Here is a 23,257-nt window from a genome sequence, read left to right on the forward strand (position 1 = left end):
TTGAAAGGATAAACTACAGTTGAGTTTATTGAATATTGATAGGTGAGCTGTTTACCTTCTTACTGTCAACAGTAATACAATATAGGTAGCCTATAAGGGGAGGGGGGGGATCATTAGTTTATATAAAGATGGGGGTCAACATGAAAACATGTTACCAAGATTTTACTTCAGGTCCTATTTAAAATAAAACCAGCAGAGGGCAGCGACACGCCGCCGTCTCTGCGTAACCAGAAGAAGAAGAAGAAGAAGAAGAAGAAGCAGCGTAATACGTCATGCTGTTACGTCACCCTACAGCGACCACTGATGAAATACACGAGGATGTTTTTCCCTGCGTTAAAATAAAGTAGTTCAGTGTTTCTCTGAAGTACAGAGGAGAAGTTATCTGGCCGGAGAGAAGCAGATAAATCAGAGATGGCCGACTTTTCGTCGCTCGGTCTGTCAGACTGGCTGGTTAGACAGTGTGAGCAGCTGGGGATCAATAAACCCACTCCTGTACAGGAACACTGTATGCCGGCGATACTGCAGGGTGAGTCCGCCTCTGTTAACTCTAAAGGTTTAAAACAGATCACCACGCTGTCTGTCTGTAATGTGAATATCTTATTGACCCCACGTTCAGATGTCCCGATAAGTAATGCAGAACTCCATTGACAAATCTATCAATTTACTGGTCAGTGCTTGTTGTCAGTGAAGGTAAATACTTTTATACTTTTACATTAGAAAACTCTATTGTTTTTTTGTATTTATATGAAATGGGCCAATCGGGTTTTAGTTTTAGTTAAAATATTATCTTTAGAGCTGGTGATTATCCCGTTGTCAGCAATTCAGAGGTCTGGGATCAGGCCACTGTTTTCCTCTGGTTCTCTCCCTTAACATATACATTGGTGGCTGTAAACTATAAAATATCTGATTTTATTTTATTTGACTGTTGCCGAATTTGCCAGAAAACTCTCTAGATAAGAAATAATTCAAAGGGTTGATCTTCAAAGTGTGTGAGTTTGTAGATAATGCAAAAATACAATTAATTGATTATATTTTTAGTGGAGTTTGGATGAGCCACTTGACGAGGAAAATATTTTAATATTTTTTAATCCTTGGAAATAACCAGGAGGCATGTAAGTCAGTAAATCAGAGCAGGTGAATGAAGGTGTTTTGAAAAGTGTCCTGAGATAACTTCTATTTTGAATAAGCGTTATACAAATAAAATTGAATTGAATTGAATTGTTCTTCCTCTCAGGCCGGGACTGTTTGGGCTGTGCTAAGACTGGAAGTGGGAAGACGGCAGCGTTTGTGCTCCCAGTGCTGCAGAAACTGTCAGAGGACCCGTATGGCATCTTCTGCTTGGTGCTCACTCCGACCAGGTCAGCATTGTACAGTGATTATATTTATATATATATATATAATACATTTTTAAATGTATTTATGTTTGCACAATAAAACACAACAGCAGAACCACAAACAAGAGAAAATAAGCAAATTGAAACCTGAACCTGAAAAACACGAATATCCCTATCTAGAGCCAGTGTTTTTGTTTGAGTTTTAAAAGTCCAGTGTGTAACATTTAGGAGGATCTATTGTCAGAAGTGGAATATAATATACATAGGTATGTTTTCCTCACTTTATAGTCTCCTTAAAATAAGAATTGTTGTATTTGTTACATTAAAAGTGACTGATTATGAGATTAATAGCACCCCAACCCATGTTCCCAACTGATTATGTATCATTTGTGATGTCATGCAGGGAGCTGGCCTATCAGATTGCAGAGCAGTTTCGAGTCCTTGGGAAGCCTTTGGGTCTGAAAGACTGCATCATTGTTGGTGGAATGGGTAAATCTGCACATCCTACAAACTGTAAAACAAAAGATATCACTCAGCTTACAATCACAGATCAGATTTTATTGTCTTTGTGTGAATGAGCTCATGTCGCCAACCCCTCTGTTGTGTGTACCGCTCTTATTACGAGAGGGTGCTGGAGTTATAAAGCACTGCTGCCAGGTACTGCTGGATTCTGTCTGAGTCTTACATCCGTGCTGACAGTGTCGCTGTTGTGTTACCGACAGACATGGTGAGCCAGGCGCTGGAGCTGTCCAACCAACCGCATGTGGTTGTAGCGACGCCGGGACGGCTGGCTGATCACATCCGCAGCTCCAACACCTTCAGCATGAGCAAGATCCAGTTTCTGGTGAGTTCAGGAAGGAACACAAACTGACACTTGGACAAAGTTTCAGTGCCTTGTCTCTGCTGTAGCGCTCATTTACTTAGGATCTGTTTAGTTATGTTAGAACTAAGTTTAGGCCAGGAAGTGAATACATTATTTCACAGTTAATGAAGTTAATACAAAGTTCATGTGTGCAAATTAATGCTTTAATTAAGCTCATGAGTTAATGTGTTTTTTTTAATTTTTAAACCCTGTGCAGCCCCAGATGATCATATACATCTTCAATTGTTTACATGTATTTTAAACAGCAAATGAACATACAATACTCTTTAATGCAGATCCTTAAGAGTCTGTAAAGTAATAATAGTAATAATAATAACAAAATCCTGTTCTGAAATTAGTTTTATAAATGTTTTTATTTAATTTTTTATGCTCACCCATGAAATTATCAAGTTTGGACATTTGAAGCTACTTCATCCTCCACTGTTTTGACAACAGACCAGTACAGTTTGTGGTTTCGTCTGTGTGTTTGCCAGATTATGGACGAGGCGGACCGGCTGTTGGAGCAGGGTTGCACTGACTTCACCAAAGACCTGGAGACGATCATGGGGATTTTACCGGCTAAACGTCAGACGCTGCTGTTCAGCGCCACCCTCACTGACACCCTGCAGGAGCTGAAGAAAATCGCCATGAACCAACCTTACTTCTGGGAGAGCAAGTCAGAGTGAGTAACCTGCTGCTAAGGCTGTTGAGTAGTCGGGGAGAAGATAGACCGACAATACAGGTTTAATTTTAATTTTAAACTTTGTGTGCAGTAGGGATGGGAATGGAGAACCAGTTCCAAATTGTCTGATCCATCGGAATCACAAGCCACCAAGCTTATTGATTTCTTTTATCAATATTTGGCATGTTTTTCTGACAGTGTCTGTCACACTCATGCATCTACGCTGCTGGAAACTTGGCACAAGAAGGAGTCATGGTAGAGAGGAAGAAATGATCCAAAGCATGGCTTCATTTCAAGAAACTCAAACTCTACTCTTTTTCTACTGTGTTCAGACTCAGAGACAATAAAACAGTTGCATTGCTGTTGAAAACCTGTATATACCGATAAGACTTTTTTCCACACAGAAAATTGATCAGGAACTAATAAGCAGAATCAATAATGATATTGGTACCAATACAATCGTATAATTCCCCATCTCTAGTGTGTCAACCCCTTTTATTGCAAGGTTGAAGAAAACACTTATTAAGAGCTTTTGTGCCTCATTTCAGATGCATTCTGTGCGTGTTATTAATAAAACCGGAGCATCAGCCTGGAAGATCAGTTCGCCTGTCAGCTGATCTGAGGTGCAACTAATCGCTGAACTGCATCTCTCACACAAATGCCTTTTGCATGCAAGGTAGAGTCATGCAAATAATTCGAGCAGAAGTGTTAAGTGCGGTTGAATGAGCATCCTGCTGGAACGCTCAGACCATTTGCAGAAAGCACAGAAAGACTCATGCAGGTGTATTCAAATGTCGTGATGTGGAACAGGAAATGTAACACCAGAGACGGCCGATTCAAAGTGGGCGCGGAATAAAATGGTATCACTTCAGAGCAGGAACTTTTTGCTTCTGTGGTCGTTACACTTATCCTCAGAATTGGACGTCCAGTGAGCTGATGCACTCGTTCGTTCCTTGTTTTCATCTTGGTTAGCCTTTACATGTTTACACTTACAGGCTTTCGAGTGCAGATTTCCACTTGTTCTCTGCAGCTGAATGTGAAGTAACGTTCAAATCCTCCTTGCACAAACTTCTTGTGAATACCAGCTCCAGGGTTGCGGGTTCTCACCTCTCTGGCAACAGAAACTCTATAGGGGGGCCGTGAAATAACACCTTATTGTTGTTCACAGGACACGAACGGTGGAGGAGCTGGACCAGAGGTACATCCTCACTCCAGAGAAGGTGAAGGACGCCTACCTGGTCCACCTGATCCAGACGTTTACTGACCAGCACGACGACTGGTCCATCATCATCTTCACCAATACGTGCAAGTAAGAAGCTCAGAAGGAATTAAAATTAAGTATTCATTGCATGCCTGTACAATATTGAGCATTGTGGTGACCTTAAGCGATGCTAGTTTTCTAAAGTAGCCTTTATGAGACGTGTAATGTTAATAATTGGAGAGTTTGCCTGTTCGGTGTTGAGTGTCTGTTATTGTTAAGTAGATAAATATATTAAGCCTAGAAGCTACCTTAAGCTTTTATGTCTTTGAAACTTGAACCTGGGTGTGATCAGTAGCCAGTTCTTTGTACATGTTTATGTTGAAATCATGAATGAATGAATGAATGATGAAATAATTTGCTTGTTTTTCTTCATTCTTCCTCAGAAACTGCCAAATCATCACCATGATGCTGCGAGAATTTAACTTTCCAACCATCTCCCTGCACTCCATGATGAAACAGGTTAGAGTCTAGTGCAATTTAGAAACTTTATTTTTACAGTCAGGTCACCAACTGCTAGTATATCAGCAAGTATGTTTCAAGCCTGCTGATTTTTTTAGGGCTATGAGGGAGAGGCGACCATGCTGGGGGAATGACAGCTGAAGGATAGTCTGTATCAGTCAGTTTTATTGGTTTACACAAAGAATGTGAGTTCGCTTTGTGTGAGAGAAAGGTGAGAACATGGTGATGTGTCCTTTATCACCAATCTTCAGAGCTCCTCCACTAGCTCGCGTTGGATATGGAAAATGTATTCGTCTCATTAAAGGGACAAAGACAGAAACGTACAGTGAGCACAAAGCCATTGTGATGATGTAGAAATGAGTGAGTGAAAGGGATTAAAGCAGATTAAACCACATGAATGGGCCTGCAGAATGAACGGCTGCTCTTTATCTTCTCCAGAAACAACGATTCGCAAACCTTGCCAAGTTCAAGGCCAGCGTCTACAAAATCCTGATCGCAACAGACGTGGCTGCCAGGTAAGGAGCTCCGCTGAGCCGCTGTATGTCTCGAGGAGGAGGAGGAGGAGGAGGAGGAGGAGGAGGAGGAGGAGGAGGAGGAGGAGGAGGAGGAGGAGGAGGAGGAGGAGGAGGATGATGGTCTTTCACAAAGTTTGTTAGCAAAATCATCTGTCAGTTCTATAGGAGTTAAACAGATATAGACAGGCTGATGTCACCTTGTTTTGACATCCTTCCTCTTCTGTCTGACTCACAGAGGTTTGGATATTCCGACCGTGCAGGTTGTCATCAACCACAACACCCCAGGCATTCCCAAGATTTACATACACAGAGTCGGACGAACAGCGAGAGCAGGTAACCTTTTAACAACTCTTTTTAGTACCAACATCCTCCCCCATCAATGACTTACTCTGGACCATGAGCTCATACATGATGTTTTCTTCCTCTGCAGGGAGGAACGGCGTGTCCATCACACTGGTGACACAGTACGACATCCACCTGGTCCACTCCATCGAAGAACAGACTCGTAAGTTACTTATAAAGCCTGAATTAAAAGGAACATAGGAAAATGTTCCGCCAACTTGTCCTTAATGTGCATCTTCACAGCTCCACTAAAAACCACCTTCTGACCTGCCAGCTTGCTCCTCTTGTGTGTTTAATACTGTACATTTGGCCTTCATCACAAAAGAGAACAGGACTGGAAAGTCTTAGACAGGATGTTAAGTGATATCATCCAGGACCAGACTGAGACAGATATTTCTCAGTTCACCATCTACAGTGTGAAAGTGTGGTGTAACTCCACAAACGGTCTGTTGTGTTCACACAGAAACGAAGCTGAAGGAGTATCCTGTGGAGGAGAAAGAAGTCCTGAAGATCCTCACCCAGGTCAACGTGACCAGACGGGAGTGTGAAATAGTACGGAGGCCTCTTTTTCTTCATATTCAGTCATTAGCTCAACTCTTGGTAGTTAAGTGCACAACACTTAATGTTAATTGACTCTGGGACTACTTTTTTTATGATGGATTTGATCCAGTAGTTCCTTTGTCAACATAATTCTTCAGTCATGGCTGTCTATTTCTGACTGTACTCTAAAATGCTGGTGAACTCTCCCTATTGCAGAAACTCGAGTCGACAGACTTTGATGAGAAAAAGGAGATCAACAAGAGGAAACAGCTGATCTTGGAGGGAAAGGTACATTTCTTTTTTAGCAGCTAAACATTTGAACTAGTGCTGTCAGTTTAACGCGTTATTAACCGCGTTCATTTTTTTATCGCAAGATTAACGCCTAGCACACTTTGTAGTTTTTTTCACATGCTGTTGCAACAACTAGTAACGTTAAAAACACTACAACACCACACCGGATCTAGCTAGACCGGAAACAAAACAACAGGCACGCCGCACACACTTGTTTAAGAGCAGTAGACGTTATGTTTTGAGTGGATGGCGAGCGTGAGACGCTGAAATGGATGGATTCCTTGTTCTCTGAAAATGTCAACAGGCTTGTCTGTTTAACTGGCTCAAAGCAAAGAAGTAGTAGACTTACCTTTTATTGGTAACCATTACGGTTCATTTAAATAAGGCGGTTAGCCTGGAATAAAGACACACCACTGCATGTTCAAAGCAAACTTGAAAAAGTATTAAGCCATGGCTTAACTGCACTATAGGCGAGTCCTAGTTACCACAGTGCACTTTGTAATTTTATTTTGTATCGCCCTGTTTTGATCCCTTAGAAAGGGCTGTTGAAGGGGCTGTTTGTGTGACAAAGTATTTTTTTCACTCTTTTATTGATGGACAGTGTTACACTGTGTGAGAGATAAGTGAGAATGTTAGTGTGAAATTGAACACTACAGTATATGCCAGTGTTGTTTTCAATAAAAACAACATTTGCACAAAGCAAGCCGATCCACTTTTCCATGTTAAAAGCATTAAAATGAGAATAAATAATGGGACAAAAAGAAATCAAGGGACATTTAGAATAGATAAAAATGTGCGATTAATTGCGAGTTAACTGACATTAATGCGATTAAATATTTTAATTGTTTGACAGCACTATTTTGAACAAATTTAAGTTTATTGTCTGAACACTACTAAGATGAAGCAACAAGATGCAAACTAATATGCAACTGTAAATGCACATTTAAGGTTTTTGGAAAGGATGTGGTAAAAATTGTAGGAAAAATGTTTCATCATTCAATTAATTGCTAGCAAACCCATCAAGTTCCTGTTCATGAGACTTTTCAGACTGACCCATTCCAACAACTCCAAATATAATCTGTAAAATGGGCCAGTGTGGGGCAAAAAACATTCACTATACACCAAAATTAGATAAAGGTTTTTGGTTTGAGATGAGTTTTGGAACCAACTTTTATGATTTGAAATGGCCTTTTGTTGATTTGTTGAAAATGCTGTTTCAGGATCCAGACCTGGAGGCTAAGAGGAAGGCCGAGCTGGAGAAGATCAAGGGCCAGAAGAAGTTGTTCAAACAGAAAATCCAGGAGAGCATTCAGAGACAGAAACATGGACAGCTGAAAAAGAAACTGATGAAGAGAAAACAGATGAAAAAGAAAAAGGCGGCACAGGCTACAGCATGAAAACTGCTGAGACCCATGTATATACTACAAGTTTTATTACTGTAAAATACCTGTAATATTTTCATATTTGTGAGCATCTGCAATAAATTTGAAGAGGTGCTGAATTCATACCATTAAATTTGCTCAAATCGACAGCCTTTATTGATTCAGTTTAACAAGGAAACCACCATGTTGTGATGAAACTTCACTGCAAATAAGACTCAAATAGGTATTTACATCACATTGAGCTCTCTAAGTTCATTTATTTAATCTTTGCCTGTTGACGTAGAGAATCAAAGGTTTGGATGCAAATGTTTTAACAACTAATCTACAACTGAATCACTTCTTCAATGATCACTGCACATATGTTGCAATTCATTGTGGCTCAGAAGATGGAAAAACACCAAAGCAATACAATAATATTACGGCAGCAGGTTCTTAAAGCTATAACATGTTAGGACTTCAGTGGAAAGGGTTGATATGTGAAACTAATTCATTGGAAAAAATGAGAGATTCGCTCAATGTCAACAAAACAGAACATTTTCTAAGTCAAACATGGCAACATCTACTCGCAACATGATTGTCACATGACTGCTGAAATGAGAAGCAGGTGAGAAACAACAGTGAAGTACATTCTTAACTGTTCAGAAAGCATCTTTCCTGGAAGAGTTAAAAAACTACAATCCCTCGGACAGTTTGAGGAGGAGATACAAAACTAATGAAAGGAAACGGCGTCCGCCTCATTCCTGTTGTCAGCAAGTTGCTACAAAAACAGATTTTTTTTTTTTTTTTAGTAAAACTACACAAAATGGCTAAATAACACCCAACTAAACAAAACATGACACACAAAGCAGCGAATCATCTGACAAAAAGCAAAGTTTGGATCAACTCAAGGTTCAGGTTCACAAAGTTCTCCAGGAAGAGGGTTCAGGATCCACATAAATCTCAAGAGGAACTCTACAAGGAATACATAATGCAGGCAAAAAACAGCTTTGCACAAATCAAAAGTCCACATAAGGAAAAAAAAATTCAACCAGCCTTCGTTTGTTTTACTCCACAGAGAAGGAAGGTGGCTTTTTTTCATCCGCCCACCCTTTGAAAAACTACCCAGCTGCTAAACTCGTTGACCTCGTCATTACCTGGCCTGATTTTATTAACAAAAATAAGTCCTTTTCTGTGGGTTTCTTGAGCCCTCTGGTGTGTGGAAGTTTTTTTTATTATTATTATTATTATGCTGGTAGTTTGATTTGAACTACATTCATGCTTGTGCTGCAGCTGTTTATCTGAAGGTGATTGGTTATAGGCACTGATTCACGTTTCTCAGTCATCTCTTTGCCATCTAATCAGTACTGACGGCATTTCCACTTTGTGTAACGGGTTTGGTAAAATGTTTTAATAAACAGGAGGTAAAGACCTTTCAACTGAGATTTTAGATATATTTCCTATGAAAGTTTTACCCTAATTATCTTTAGACTTGTGTGGCTGGGCAATATGGCCATCAGCATGGCTATATTGCTTGTTATGTGAATATTATTCACAAAATCAAAATGTGTGAAATGACACTGAGTTTACAACTACATCTAACGTGTGGTCATCCATTGGGACTGAGCAGTCCTAATGCCAAACATTTCCCTCTAAATTTTTAACCCTGGCGATGGCCTGAATTAATCTTCCAGATGTGGAGACTCTCATATCCTTCTCTCCCTCAGCCACCTTCCTTTTCTACTCCTTACCTGTGGTGGATTGATTGCCACGACCGCCTATAAGCCTCGACTACCATCATCCTTCTTGTTTGGTTTCTTTCACCTCAAGCAGGGATTTGTGTGATGAGTGTGGACAGTCCACAATCCCCTGAGGAATCAATCGATGCAAAGCATTCAAGCATTTGCCAATCTAAGCGTACACAGAGTGTTTTAAAAAAAGACATCTGGTCATGAAGCGCAGTGGGACACCACCCCTGCTTCCAAAAGATTAAAATAAGGAAAAGCCTTCGCTGAAACATCAAATGACATTGAGTTGAATATTCAATGCTGGTCATGTTTGATAGTTTCGATGACTTTTTTGCAATTTTGTGCTCTGTGATAAGAAAGGTACTTCAGAGAAGAAAAACTGTCCCATGATGATCGCGATATCGTTGGGATTCGCGCGTCATGCCTTGAAAAAACAGTCTGAAATCCCTGTGCCACTCCACCACTGACGTGTGGTCGAAACCACCCCATTAAAGACCTTGTGAGTGAGCCAGTGGTTCTCAAGGCAAATCAAAGGTATTTCAATTCAAGGCTCTTTAATCTCAGACTCAAGCACAGAAACCGTGTTTTTATTTCCTCTTCCGAGTGGGTGTGTCGACTGCCGCTTCCTTCAGAGGCTGCTGAGGTTGTTGGGCCCAATAGAAGATTGTTGGTGCCGCTCTCCTCCCATGATGAACCAAATTTAAGAGAAACAGGTCGAGAAACCAACCGACTTTTAGCGTGGGGATTTTTTTTGTTGCCTGTTCAATGGCTTTCTGTAATCATGCCCCCCCTGCATGTTTGGAGAACAAGTTCTTCAAATTCAGTTGAAAAGCTTCGATCCCCATCCGAAGATAACATCGCTTTCCTTCCTTTCCTGGAGGCTGTAGGTTGAAGGGGTTGGCTGGATTGTTTTGTTGGGAGTTTAGCCTCATTTGGATTCCCATGAGACCAGTGAGATCTCCCCTCTGTTTCCCTCAGCAGCTCGACCACACGCCGCCATTTTCTCGACTTCCCTCCTTCACTTTGCACGGACATCGGTCCCTGCCTCTTGCTTGTTCACTCGGCCTCTCTTGCCATCTTCCCTGCCCGTCTGTTCGTGCTCTCGTCTTCTTCTACCCTCTTATCTCTCTCGCTGGTCATTGGTTTGGTTTCGCTATCCCGTCGCTTTCACTCAGTGGTGCTTCGGTTGTAGCAGAGGAAAACAGGTATCCATTTTATGTTTTTATTATTTCCCAGATTAAAAAGCTGATGAACTAAGCTCAGCTCAAGCCTAGCTCCCTTCTTCAAGTGACCTGCAAGACACAAAACAGGTTTATAACCTCCACAACATGAAGATGATTTAACAAATAACTATTTTTTTTCACCCCAACAAGGTGAACAATACTGGCTTTAGATTGAGTCAGATGTCTCCGACTGAATCGGCATAATAAGTCTGCAAAATCATCCTGCTAAACATTCCTGAATCTCAGAATCACTTCATAGACACATTTGTAAAAGACAGTGGATTTGACATTAGTTGCAGGACAAACAAAAGACCTCACAAAGTCTAGGTAACATACATCACAACACAGTGACACCAACAGCCACAATATCATTTGGCTAGGGCTGAGAAAGAAAGAAAACTGATAATGTGCGAATTCTCAAAAGGGGGGACACATCCAAACTTCTCATAAGGTCTATAAAATAATAATAATGAAAAAATATTATATATACACCATGTGGCCCTGCACAACTTCCAAAACCTTTTAATGTGCTATATTATAACTGCTAAGAGCATGTTTTTAGTTTTTATTTTTAAATGCAAAGTTTTTAAGTTTTACAAAGATAATCAGAACATAGAAATCAAACAAACAATCCTGAACATATAGGTCACCGGGGGAAATAAATATATTGTTCCAGATAAGAGCATGTTTTATGTACTTACAATCTAGTACTGTGACAGTCCAGTTACCCCACCATGCTGGTATGCACGTTCACCCTGGTAAGTTGAGTCCTGGGACAAAGCCACGTCGATTTGGGACTTGAACTCGTCGCCCAGGTAGCTGTCCTGGAAAACAGGAGGACAGAAACATCATTAGAGACACATATTTGGCCGTCATCAGTGAGCTGTATGCCAGAACCTATTATTATTATTCCTCTTATATGTCTACTGAATTTGTTCAATTAACAATGATGAACCATGTGACCAGTGCAAATAACCCCTCATACAACAAACTCCTCAAAAAGATGTATTACCTGGGACAGCTCTGGCTGGGAGAGGCCAGGCTGGCTCATCTGAGAGGGCTGGCTCATGGAGATGTAGCCCTGTGTCAGTGGGCCCTGGGAGAAGGACTGGGACGCCCCATCCTGGCTGGCCTGGCTGTTTGGTCCGTTACCCTGACTGGAACCCTGGTTTCCTGAGCCACGGACCCTCTGCCGCCCGCCACGCCCGGGCTTACCCTTCATAGCTCCACGACCTTAATGAAAAAGATCAGGACCAGAGTCAAATCAATCAACCTTGCATTATGGGGTATTCTCTTGAAGCATGTTCAGATTACATTTTCCCTCTAACAAGCTGGACCAAATTTTGCCTGTTTTCGATTTATGTAATTGCTCAGAGAACTTTCTTAGTGTTGTACTGTACCTGCAGCAGGGCCATTGGTCTGACCCAGGTAACTGGGTGGGGGCATTGGCGGCATCACCAGGTTGAATGGTATGGGAATATTCATAGCGGCCATGTGACCGGGGCCCGCCCCAATCATCCCAATCTGATCGTGAGTTTGGAAGTACATGTTGGACGGGCGTCCAGCTGAAAGAAAACACACAGAACAAGGTTCATGTCAAAGAAAACAAGACAATGCAGGATTGTGATGGAGCCCGTTGGTAAAAAAGTAAGTTTGTCATAGGTTATTATTTTATGTCATACCATAAGATACTGAATACATATTAAAATAAATACCAGCATTACTGCGGTCGTAGGCGGAGCCAGGGATGAGGGCCTCACGGGCATCGTACATCGCAGTGCTCATAAAACGGCCCCCCTTGGACAAAAACAGACACACAGTTGGATACTTCACAGATTTTGAGCTGCAACTAACTATTATCTTCACTAATGATCAATCTGCCTGTTCTGTTTTACAATTAACCATTTGGTCTAAAAACATTGTATCTGTCAGAAAGTCTGAAACACTAAGATATTCAATTTACTATCCAAGTATAATATTCACATTTGTGAAAAAGAAACCAGTTAATTTGGCAATTTTTGGCACTTTTATTATTACAAATCAATAACCATAATCAACATTAATCTACTAACTGTTCAAAGCTGCGGAGAGTCAAGACTTTAGTTTACATGTGTCAACAGGTGTTTGTAACAGAAGTCTAACAAAGTCCTTAAACTAACACTGTGGCTAAATATACAGTAGTTTGTTCAACTCACAGGGTTGATGGTGTTGACCAGCTTGCGGGGCTTGCTGAACTGCATGAGGCTCTCCCTCAGGTTGTTGAGGGGTCCCTCCACGAGCACTTTCTGCTCTTTGTAGTTGTTCAGCAGGTTGTTCCACAGCGGCTGCTTGGAGAGAGCCTTGGGGTTCCCCACAATGATCACACCATACCTTCATTCACAACACACAAGACTGCTGCTCAGGGATGGGGTGGAAATTTTGTATTGCAATCACTGTGTAGAATTTTTCCTAATGACAGCATCTTCCAAATTATTCTGGCACAGGTTTTTGTATGTAAAAAAAAAAGTCCAGGGGTCTGATTATACACACATACATACAGTTGCAACAAGACTATGTAAGACAGTATCTAAATTGCATCCATTGAACAGTTATACTGAGGTTTTTACTTGGCTCTGGTCAGTGCCACGTTGAGACGACGTGGGTCATTCAGAAAGCCGATGCCCTGGTGCTCATTGGCACGAACACAAGACAGGATGATGAAGTCCTTCTCTCTGCCCTGGAAGGCATCCACGCTGGCAATTTCCACTTGCTATAATGGAATAGGAAAAGAGGAGAATGAGGGGGAAATTACATTGTAAAAATGAAGGAACAAATTTTGTCCAACATCACTAATGATAATTGAGGTCTACAATCAATTTGAATGAGATTTCTTTAGCTCTTCTGGTGGAAGGACAAAAAAGAACAGACAGAGTAACCCCCAACAACACTATTTTAAATTATTATTTATTATTGTCTAAAAGAGTAATACAAAAGATAAATTTAAGCTACATCTCTGTGTACATCTGTATGGTTACCTGATAGAGTTTGGTGTGCAGGGAGCCACTGAACTGCATGTACTGGACCAGGTAAGAGCGCTGACCCTCGTACGGGGTGATGATGCCGATCTGGTCGGGTTTGGCTCCAGCTTTCAGCAGCCTTGTGGTGATCTTCTCTACATTGGCTGCCTCCGTCCTTAAAAACATCAGCATCAGTTAAATACTGTCCTGCTACTATTTTAAAACTACATCTAATGCTTATAGGAGTAGACTAATGGTGGCCTAAAAATTCAAATGATGTTTATGGTGCCCCCAATTTTGAAAACTGCAAAATGGGCATCTGGATTCTTTTATTTGCTAAAGCTGCAAATAAAACAACACCAATTTGTCAAGATGATGTTGGCCCAACGTTCACTGCACTGTTTAAATTGAAGAAAATACTACACAAGTAAAACACAAACAAAAATATGTTAGTGCACCAGATTCATTTTGCATCTGTGGTGGAAGTCTACTCCAGTCCACAATTTAACCATTAATAAATATCGATGAATTTATCCATCTACACAAAATATATAACCCTAGAAAATGGTTGATATACCTGTTAAGGTACGAGGTTCCAGAGCTGGCAATCTCCTCCTGACCCTGAGTCACGTAGAAGAACATGGGCTTGTCTGGCTGAGGCCACTGGAAGTCAAAGCCTTTCTTGATGCGGTCAGCTGGGGAGAACAAGAAGATTTCATTATACCATTTTACCTGCTAATGTTCCAGCCATAGCGAAAATCAATTTATCCCTCCATCACACCAGATAATGAACTGCTGAGTGCTGACAAACCTGCAGTGACGCCATTCTGCAGGGAGCCCTCATAGAAAATGTTGGAGGGGAAGGCACTGAGAGCCGGATGCATGCGGTACTGGACCTGCAGGCGGATTGGCCGAATCCCTAGAACCACCAAGCGTTCAAACAGGGACTGGGACAGACCTGCTTTGGCTGCCTTCTTACACATTACCACAGGACCCAACTGGCAGTGATCACCCACCAGAATGAGCTAGGAGGAGGAAGATGATGTACAAAAGTGAGACAATTAATTGAACAACATAATGTTAAGACGTTTTTGTTCCTGTATGTTCAGGACAAATAATTTTGCCAACTGAGCTGTAGAGACAGAGATTTGTTATTTAGCTGTGTGGTGCGCATGTGTACCTGCTTGGCTCCAAGCACCACAGGCACCATACACTCTGGCTCAGTGGCCTGAGTGCTCTCATCAATCAGGATGGAGCGGAACTGCATCTTGGCCAGACGAGGATCACCAGCCCCGACGCAGGTACAACAGATAACATCAGCATTCTGGAAAACAAAGAGGAAGTTAATTTGCAATGCTCAAATGGAAGAGTGAGCCAGGATATCACCATGGCAGAAGACTTGTCTTTCTCATTGTGTAAACATGAAATTTTCAGAACATCCCATGCTTTCCCCAACACTTTAAAGTTCCTCCTCACCATGAGCAGCTCCCTCTCAGCAGTGCGTTTCAAAGCCCTGTAGCGTTTTTCATCAGCAGACGACAGCTCACCAGTCTCATCCTTCAGCTGCTGAAGCTTCTGAAGCTCTGGCATGCTAAAGAGACAAAGACACAACAGGGTGACTACAGAGAACACATACTGGAGTTATACACTACAAACTAATTTGTGATCGAGGCCAGGGGTTTTCAAAGTCTAAAAAGCCCCTTTACTGTAGCCCCTTTTTGAAGTGAAGTTCCCATAACTTAAAATCTTTGTGGATGTAAACAGGATATTGTTGTCATGGAATCAGTCAATTAGCTCCAAAATCTGAGCTCCATTATATCAGCCAATATTTCTTTACCTTTTCACCAGGATAAAAATTTGCAGAATTGTCTATTTTCTGTTCGATTCTGCAGTGTACCCATGGATGTACAGACAAATATTGCTGGAATATTTGTCTGTGTGTTCCATGGCTGCGGGAAGTGGGGGTGCTGCAAGCAGCAAGGATTTTGGAGCTAATAGTGTCGCGTGTGACATAAACGTAGATGGTGCAGTGACTCAGGTTCATGCCAGCTGACCAAATCTATTGCATTGTTATAATGTTATTGTGAAGTTTAATTAATAGCGCATATATTCATCTGAGAACTGATGATGTCTGTGTGTTACAGACCCTGGCTGTGTGCACTGAAGTGTATATGACAATAAAGTAGTGAATCTCAATCTATTTATTCATTTTTAAAATGTATTTTAAATAGGCCTATAGGCTCATAGGTTTTTTGTCAATTATCACTAACTTTTGAAGTCCGTCAATTTCCCTTCATTCCACTGACCTGTCCATGTTGCTGATCTGGTTGTGCAGAGCCAGGAAGGACACTGGTGACTCGATGGCCTCCCGACTCTTGGCACACAGCCTGACGACCTTCAGTCCAGTCTTGTCAATCTTCTCAGTCAACTGATCCACAGCAATGTTACTGGGAGCACACACCAGGACTGGTCTGCAAACGTACAAACACAAACAATTAAACAACAATAAACAAAATGTATAACATTAGGGTTCTTTAAGAAGGTAACTATAACACTCTTCGTGTATTACCCGTTGCCTTGGCGGGACAGGTGGTAGACAATAGTGGCAGAGGTGACAGTTTTCCCAGTGCCAGGAGGACCCTGGATCAGACTGAGAGGCCTCTGTAGCACCGTCTTTACAGCATACACCTGAACAAGTAACCAAGGAAACCAGAGGATTCAGTGCAGGTAAAGTATTACAAAAAATACAGACATCAAAACTTTCTTAAAACCACTTGCAATAATGAGATCCAAATCCCACATTCATTCCAAGACAAATAACATGTTTTTATCATAAATAAAAGGCTATTTAATGGAAGTCCAACACTTCCTTTTAAAAATAGGTGAGCTATACTGATGCACTGATGTAATGTGAACTCATACTTTTTTACTGCACTGGTATTAATGTCTTGAAGACATAAGGAGAAAATAAATGACAAAATAATAACAGGAATCACGAGGACCCAGTGATGAGTGAGGTCTGACCTGTGAGTGATTCAGGTCGGGCAGGCCCTGGGCAGTGAAGCGCTTTGGTAGCTGGCACTTAATGGTGACATCCTCTACCTCGTGTCCCAGCAATTTGTGGTAAATGTAACCAGACACAGAGGTCTCGTCCACTGCAAACGTCTTCAGAGCGCTCTGCATCCTGCAGCAATACATAGATAAATGTGAGTCATTATCACTTCTTACTATCATGAAGAAACCATCCTATCCAAAGGAGTGAATTTACACCCTATCTCTACTTTACAAATGACACATGGCAGTTTTATTCAAAATGACCTCTATGTAAACAATTCTGTGCACTGTGGAGTAATATAGTGACTTCAGAGATGACTAATGTTCCCTACACATTAGTCATTTAGAGGTATAAAATTTCAGCCTACCTGTCAAAGGAAGTTGACTTCCACACAAAGTCCACCTGGAAGTTGTGGGGGATTTCCACAGGGGCTCCAACACTGCTCCTCAACTCAATGGCAATTTCATCCCCGTAGTCTTTAAACACAGGCTGTTAAGGAAATCCAGCATTATCCTTAAATTATTTCTAGTAGGTGGGTGTGGGTGGAACCATGTTGTCTATATTAGTCTTTTATAGTTAAGACTATTCACTGCCATCTTGGATTTGTGCCAATGTAATGAGTCAGATGTGGAGACACTGTAATGAAATGTAATGAAACATATGCAACTCCAAACAGTTTAAAGGATACTGTCAGGGACTTTGATGACATGGCCGATGCCTTTCCACAGCGGGGCCAGGTCTCCCTTGTACCGCAAGCAGATCTCGTCACCTTGCATCAGCCGCATATCTGAGATTGATATAAAAGGACATAAGTTTGAAACCACTCAATGCTAAAAATGACCCACAAATAAACTAAGGAGGATGGGGTATGTTTATGAATTAAATGATACAGTACCGTGCACGCACAAAATGGCACAAAACCCCACTACAAAACAGAGGCAAAAACAATACCAAGCACACATGCCACCAAAAGATGCAGGGTTAGGGGATGTTGCGTGCAATTTTGAGGACTGATGGGGGATGGGGATGGGTTCTATCTGCACCACAGAACCACTGGGAGGAAGTCAAACTCAGAGAATTACCACCTGAATCCGTCTTGGGCAGTGTGAAATAGGCAATCCGCTTTTTATTCAGCCCCAGGTCCCACCTGACTGTTATATTGTCTTGGGTCTGCAAAAGGAAAATAAGAAGTATAAATATATAATCAAATAATAACAAAGGGTCAAAGATATAAGTTACATTATGTTCATGTGTCATGGTGTCCAGCGTGATTGCGGCATAGGAATAAAATCCTCAATGTACATATGAAACTATATAATGGATGTTTTTATGTCACGCGAAAACTGCTCTACGTATAAATAATCACGGACATTTAAGAAAGAAAAACACCAGTCTCTGAGTCACAAAGTTTCCTACTTAGAAGTGAAGTTCAGGTACCTGGGACTCCTTGAGCTTCTTATCGTAGTCAGCCTCCAGTTTGACCAAAGGGCCAAAGATGTTTTGGTACTGGTAGGCGTCCTCATAACGCAGCAGCACATGCTGGGGCTCCTCATCCACTCCAGGTTTCTCCAGGTCTTCCAAGGTGGCACTGGGGTTGTCCTGGGAGGAAACAAAGTCGAAGCAACTGTCAGTACAGATTACATCACACATCCAACCCAAACTCCTATTCCACACACACAAATTTCACTAAATATTGGCAGAGGTCTTTTAAAACTGTTATGCCACAGGTGGATACCAATCCCTGTAAGCAGCTGTCACTTACAAACCTTTAGCCTGTGCTTGCAGCTTAAAGCAATGTTGCTCTGGACATGTAGCCCCTAAGAAAAAGCCTCCCAGCCGCTTACCTTCCAGAGCTCCTCTAACTTGTTGATCTGCTGGGCGGTGATCTGACGGGCTCGAAGCTGCTCCTGCTCCGATGGGATCTTCACCAGCCAGGACAGAAAGCAGCGGTCCTGGATCAGTGGTTGCCACTGTGAGCTGTCCCAGTTGATGTCCTTCAGGCTACTCTGGCTGGCACAGGGCTGCCTGAATGAGGATACAAGGTTCAAACAGAGAGTTAGTCCAGTTAATTTGTGTGTGAGATTTTACAGTATTCAAACTAATGATTTAAAAATTTTATTTGTCTGGCTTAAGTTGATCTCTCACAGTACTTCCTGCTGCGTGTGAATGTGCCCATAGAAGTGTTTAATGAACTACCTGAGCAGGAAGCAATAGTTAGAGGTCTGTGCATATAAACAGGGAGTTCCCCGAGCAACAGCTGTAGACTAGCTGACTACTTGCTTCTGTGTGACAGTAAAGTCACATTTTAGTGGAAGTCAACAGGTTGTTGAATAAAAGTGATGAATGTAATCTTCAGGATGGGAAAATAACTTTCTACAAATCTACCAGCCACTGACAGATAAAGGCTCAAATTCACCATTATTATTGTTTCTGAAATCTAACAGCCACTTTTATATTGTACCAGCATCTGGCTGGTTTTAATGTCCCCACCCTAGTGATATTCATCAGTGCAAACTTCTCTGCATCTAACTAGCTTATTACAGATATAGTGGTCAATATGTGAGTCAAACGCAGTCAAATTGTAGTACAGAGATGCCAAAGACATGTTTGGGGTAATTTTGAATAGTGTGCCCATTACATCGTTTGATCATCAAAGAGTTTAAGGGATTCGTATCTGCTCAGCTCTGGTTTTTAGCCATATAAGCACAGCCACACTGTCCAAAGAAAACATATTTAATTAAATTTGGTCATGTTTACTCTAATTTTAATTGAAATATTTTACCCTACAATTGTTTTGGACCAGCACTATCTTTATGATTAAAGGATGAGTGTGTAGGATTTAATGGCATGTAGCGGTGAAAAACAAAACTCTAGGAAAAAGCAAAAAGGTCCCATCTAGAGCCAGTGTTTGGTTTGTCCCTTCTGGCTACTGTAGAAACCTGGAGGTTCAATATGGCGGGCTCCGTAGAAGAGGACCCACTTCCTCTGTAGATAAAAACAGCTCATTCTAATGTAACAATAACATAAAAAAATATTATTTTCAGGTGATGACACACTAATGAAAACACATCTATGAATATTATATTCAACATATCCTCCTAAATGTTTCACACTGGACCTTTAAATACAAATCTTTATTCAGGTTATACTAATTTTCTTGCCGTAATAAAAATATCTACGTTTTGATTGTCTATCACTGACATTTTTGTTGCTGTAAACTTTCATAACCTGGGGTTTTCCTTCCATCTGGCTGACTATTCAGGCATTTCAGGCACTCTGCATCAGTTTCCTGAGCCTCAGGATGTATACCAATTCATCTGATGTAAAGACTAAAACTTAACAACTGAACTAATGATAAACTTCCTGTTTCAAAGCAAGAATGTGCAAACTTGGCTTTTGGTAATTCTCCAGAGTAACTTATAATCACTTATCACACAGCTGTCCCTTGCTGTCCCCAGGGACACTCTTCACAGAACATTCCTCCGCCCATGTAAAAGGCTACTCCCGTGACAACACTTGCCTGCACAGTAGCACCACCACGGAATCGGCCTTGGCAGGGATGAAGCCCAGGAGGAAGACGTTACGACAACCGCAGTTGTAACACTCCAACACCGTCTCGCCCAGCGGCCCATCCTTATGCAGCGTCACCTCTTTGCATTTGGCTCTCACCAAGTGGTTCACAATGTGACTGGGAGTCAGACAACAGGAGAAAAATAATCAGAAACACTTTGATCTCCGTCACATTTGTCCTGGTAGCATTGCTACAGAAATCTACTTAAATAATTTGCATAACACCACATATTGACCAACAGTAAAAAATAAAATAAAAACATTTTAAAAAAGGACTCTGGGAGTTTCAAGTAGGAGTGAAGTAATAAAGGGAAGATGAGCAGACTACACACCTGCCAGATGTGTTTCCACGTCCATTACAGAACCACTTCTTACTGGTATTGCAGTGCACCACACACGCTGGATCGTGGATACCACAGTAGCTGAAAAACAACAACGTATCAAAAACAGCATCTGAATAACTGCGGTATGTAGCCATAACACAACATGAGCACAGGACCTTGCCTTGATAAAAAGTAAGGCCATGACAAACTGACAACAGGCTGAATTACAGAGGAAGTACAGACGTGATAAGTGTCAGAGCATATTGTATTGAACATATAATAACCGATATTCCAGGGGATCATGCTCTCTCCAAACAAGCAGGACTCTTAACAATTACATTTCTAAAAGTCAATTGGTTGTATAAAAAAACAAAACAAAAAACAAAAACAATCCTGATGTTCTTCCAGCAGTATTTGACATTTTGGATGTTCAACAACAACAACAAGTTGTTTTTTTACCAGGAACTTCTAACTTCCCATTAACAAACACTTGTAGATCTGAGTATGAAAAGTATTCTAGCAAGTGTATACATACACAGGTGTATATTAGTGTAGTGTACATCCAACATATATATATATATATATATAAAAATAATACTGGCGTTTGCAATATGTGCCCGTCTTGCATGAGTACAACTAGCCTACTTGTAAACTTTGATAGTGCACTGTAACGTGTAGTGGGGATAGTACACATTAATGATTTGAGGGTCTGGCCTGTATTTGGTGTGTAAAAGCAGCGACCCATATTCCTTTCATCATTCCCCCAGTAATCTACAGTAAACATCCAGACATGGTGTGGCGCCTGTCAGCGTACCTGCATGCGTGCACAGGCAGGTCTTTGGTGTAGTATGTGTCTTCTTCATCCTCCTCAAAGTTGAGCTCAGCCAACAGCTGGCTGGCTTTAGCCACGGAGTCATCCACACCCCCGTTGAGAAGACCTTCATCAGGACCGTTTACCTGCAAAACAACACAAGCTTTACTAAACAAACGGGATGCTAACGGCGGTAGCAGCCAGCGGCTAGGGGGGGGGGAGACACACCGCGGCGGAAAAAGCGAGTTAATTATAAGTTAACAGACTCTCACTGGTCTTGACTCTCATCTCTAATCATTAAAGTTACACCCGAGAGTCCGCTGTGCTTCGAGCACTACAAAACAAATGTGCCAAAGACAACCTGGAGTCACTTTGGGAGTTTTTTTAGTTGACGGGCGAGCTAACAGTAACAGCTAACCGCTAGCTAACGTGACGCTAGGCAACGCTACATCCAATAATAGCGCGCTAGCAGGCAGCTAACCGTCGCTAACCGCCGCTAACCGCCGCTAACCGCCGCTAACCGTCGCTAACGTCAATAATAGCGCGCTTTATTTTCGCCTTCCCGTAGAGAAACGAGAGCCTCCAGACCTGGTTGTCCAGCTGGCTCTGGGTCTGGCCTTGGGTCTGCGTCTGGCTCGGTAGGGTGAAGTCGGTGAAGTCGTACTCGGAGCCCTGGGTGTCCGCGCCGAGCAGCTCCGCTTCCTCGGTGTCCAGGAAGGTGAGGGTCTGGGAGCTCGGCCCGTACGCCTCCACACTCATCTCGACTCAACTTTCGCTTTACCGAACGGTTTCCGGTGTTCGTCTTAAAAAAGGTGAACAAACTCCACACGGTGTTGGCTTGTTTTTTTCTCTCTCTCTTGGGGGGTTGGGGGGGAGTCGGAGCTGCGCGGTTGAGTCTGAATTTGAAGCCAAACACAAATGGGAACCGATCAGAACCTCGAAAGCTCCAGCAGCAGGTCCAACCGCGACGGTGACGAACTTCCATGCGCCGCACGACGTGGTGACGTCGTGACGTTCACGCCGAGACGGATCATCAACGAGGGAGCTCTCACTCTGATCCTATTTCCTGGTATCAAAAAACAAAAACAAAAGCGTGGACCCCCTGCAGGGAGACTGGGGGAACAACTCCTGCAGTTATTCTTCCTTCTTTAAAATGTATGATGGATATTTAAATATATTTGATTAGACTAAATCACCCACACAGGCTCAAATAAATAGCCTTGATTTGCTTTGCCCACCTTTATCAGGTGTTTTTTTTAATTTGTATTATCCAAATTGTGTGTTTCTCCAGCAACCTGTGGAAGCCCAGTGCCACCAAGGTGATGAAAAAAGATTCTGTAAGTCATTAAATTAGAAACTTTATCATAATATGGACAATATATAATATAAATCTCAAAATAATGACATAGTATCTTAAAATGATGAGAAACATTCTCAATATTTTGAGTTTCTCATTATAATGACTTACAGAATCTTTTTTTCCCTGTCACACTGGCAGAAAGAGGCATCCATACATTTTAGGAAAAACAACATTGCTATTACTAAACTTATGTGTGTGTCCAGATTTCACACTCTCACTCTAACCATGTTTTCTCTATGTATTTATCACAAGGCTGGATTATGGTACCGGGGCACAACAGTGTATTTCACTGGGTTTATTATAATATGATTAACTGCAAATTAATCAGTGAAGGCAGGACATGCTTTATAACTCTAGAGGGTCCTTGTGACAAAATCTACCTTTACATTGTGTTTAAAAGATACATATTCATGAAGAGGGTTGTTTTTCATCCAAATACCACAAAGTAATAAAAGAAAACACACAGAGAGCTCGATAGAAGTACTGGTTGAGTCTTTAGGCAAATAATAAAACCCATTATGTGCACT

General features: G+C 41.6%; 2 protein-coding genes across 3 annotated transcripts; one reads left to right on the forward strand and one right to left on the reverse strand.

Moving 5' to 3' along the window:
• The first annotated feature begins 269 nt into the window (after positions 1-269).
• On the forward strand, positions 270-7,815 carry ddx49 (DEAD (Asp-Glu-Ala-Asp) box polypeptide 49). The gene is made up of 13 exons (XM_051376042.1): positions 270-526; positions 1,235-1,358; positions 1,738-1,823; positions 2,057-2,178; positions 2,691-2,878; positions 4,047-4,187; positions 4,523-4,598; positions 5,037-5,113; positions 5,349-5,446; positions 5,544-5,618; positions 5,919-6,007; positions 6,212-6,283; positions 7,507-7,815. Exons 1-13 carry the CDS (start codon positions 412-414, stop codon positions 7,681-7,683), a joined length of 1,440 nt encoding a protein of 479 aa, XP_051232002.1. The 5' UTR covers positions 270-411; the 3' UTR covers positions 7,684-7,815.
• LOC127349943 (regulator of nonsense transcripts 1) lies at positions 7,797-22,238 on the reverse strand. 2 transcript variants are annotated; one of them, XM_051376039.1, is made up of 24 exons: positions 21,959-22,238; positions 21,374-21,516; positions 20,569-20,658; positions 20,183-20,354; positions 18,511-18,687; positions 18,104-18,265; positions 17,749-17,836; positions 17,355-17,453; positions 17,034-17,142; positions 16,636-16,795; positions 16,181-16,299; positions 15,918-16,082; positions 15,088-15,202; positions 14,792-14,935; positions 14,423-14,636; positions 14,189-14,306; positions 13,630-13,786; positions 13,222-13,364; positions 12,811-12,985; positions 12,331-12,412; positions 12,016-12,180; positions 11,628-11,848; positions 11,317-11,439; positions 7,797-10,684 (listed from the first exon to the last, which is right to left on the reverse strand). In XM_051376039.1, exons 1-23 carry the CDS (start codon positions 22,127-22,129, stop codon positions 11,320-11,322), a joined length of 3,309 nt encoding a protein of 1,102 aa, XP_051231999.1. In that variant the 5' UTR covers positions 22,130-22,238; the 3' UTR covers positions 7,797-10,684; positions 11,317-11,319. The 2 variants fall into 2 exon arrangements, with proteins under 2 accessions (XP_051231999.1, XP_051232000.1); XM_051376040.1 differs by having other exon boundaries at positions 17,710-17,836.
• Between the last annotated feature and the right edge of the window lie 1,019 nt (positions 22,239-23,257).

The sequence above is a fragment of the Dicentrarchus labrax genome, unplaced genomic scaffold (genome assembly GCF_905237075.1).
Source record: "Dicentrarchus labrax unplaced genomic scaffold, dlabrax2021, whole genome shotgun sequence".
Lineage (NCBI taxonomy): Eukaryota > Metazoa > Chordata > Actinopteri > Moronidae > Dicentrarchus > Dicentrarchus labrax.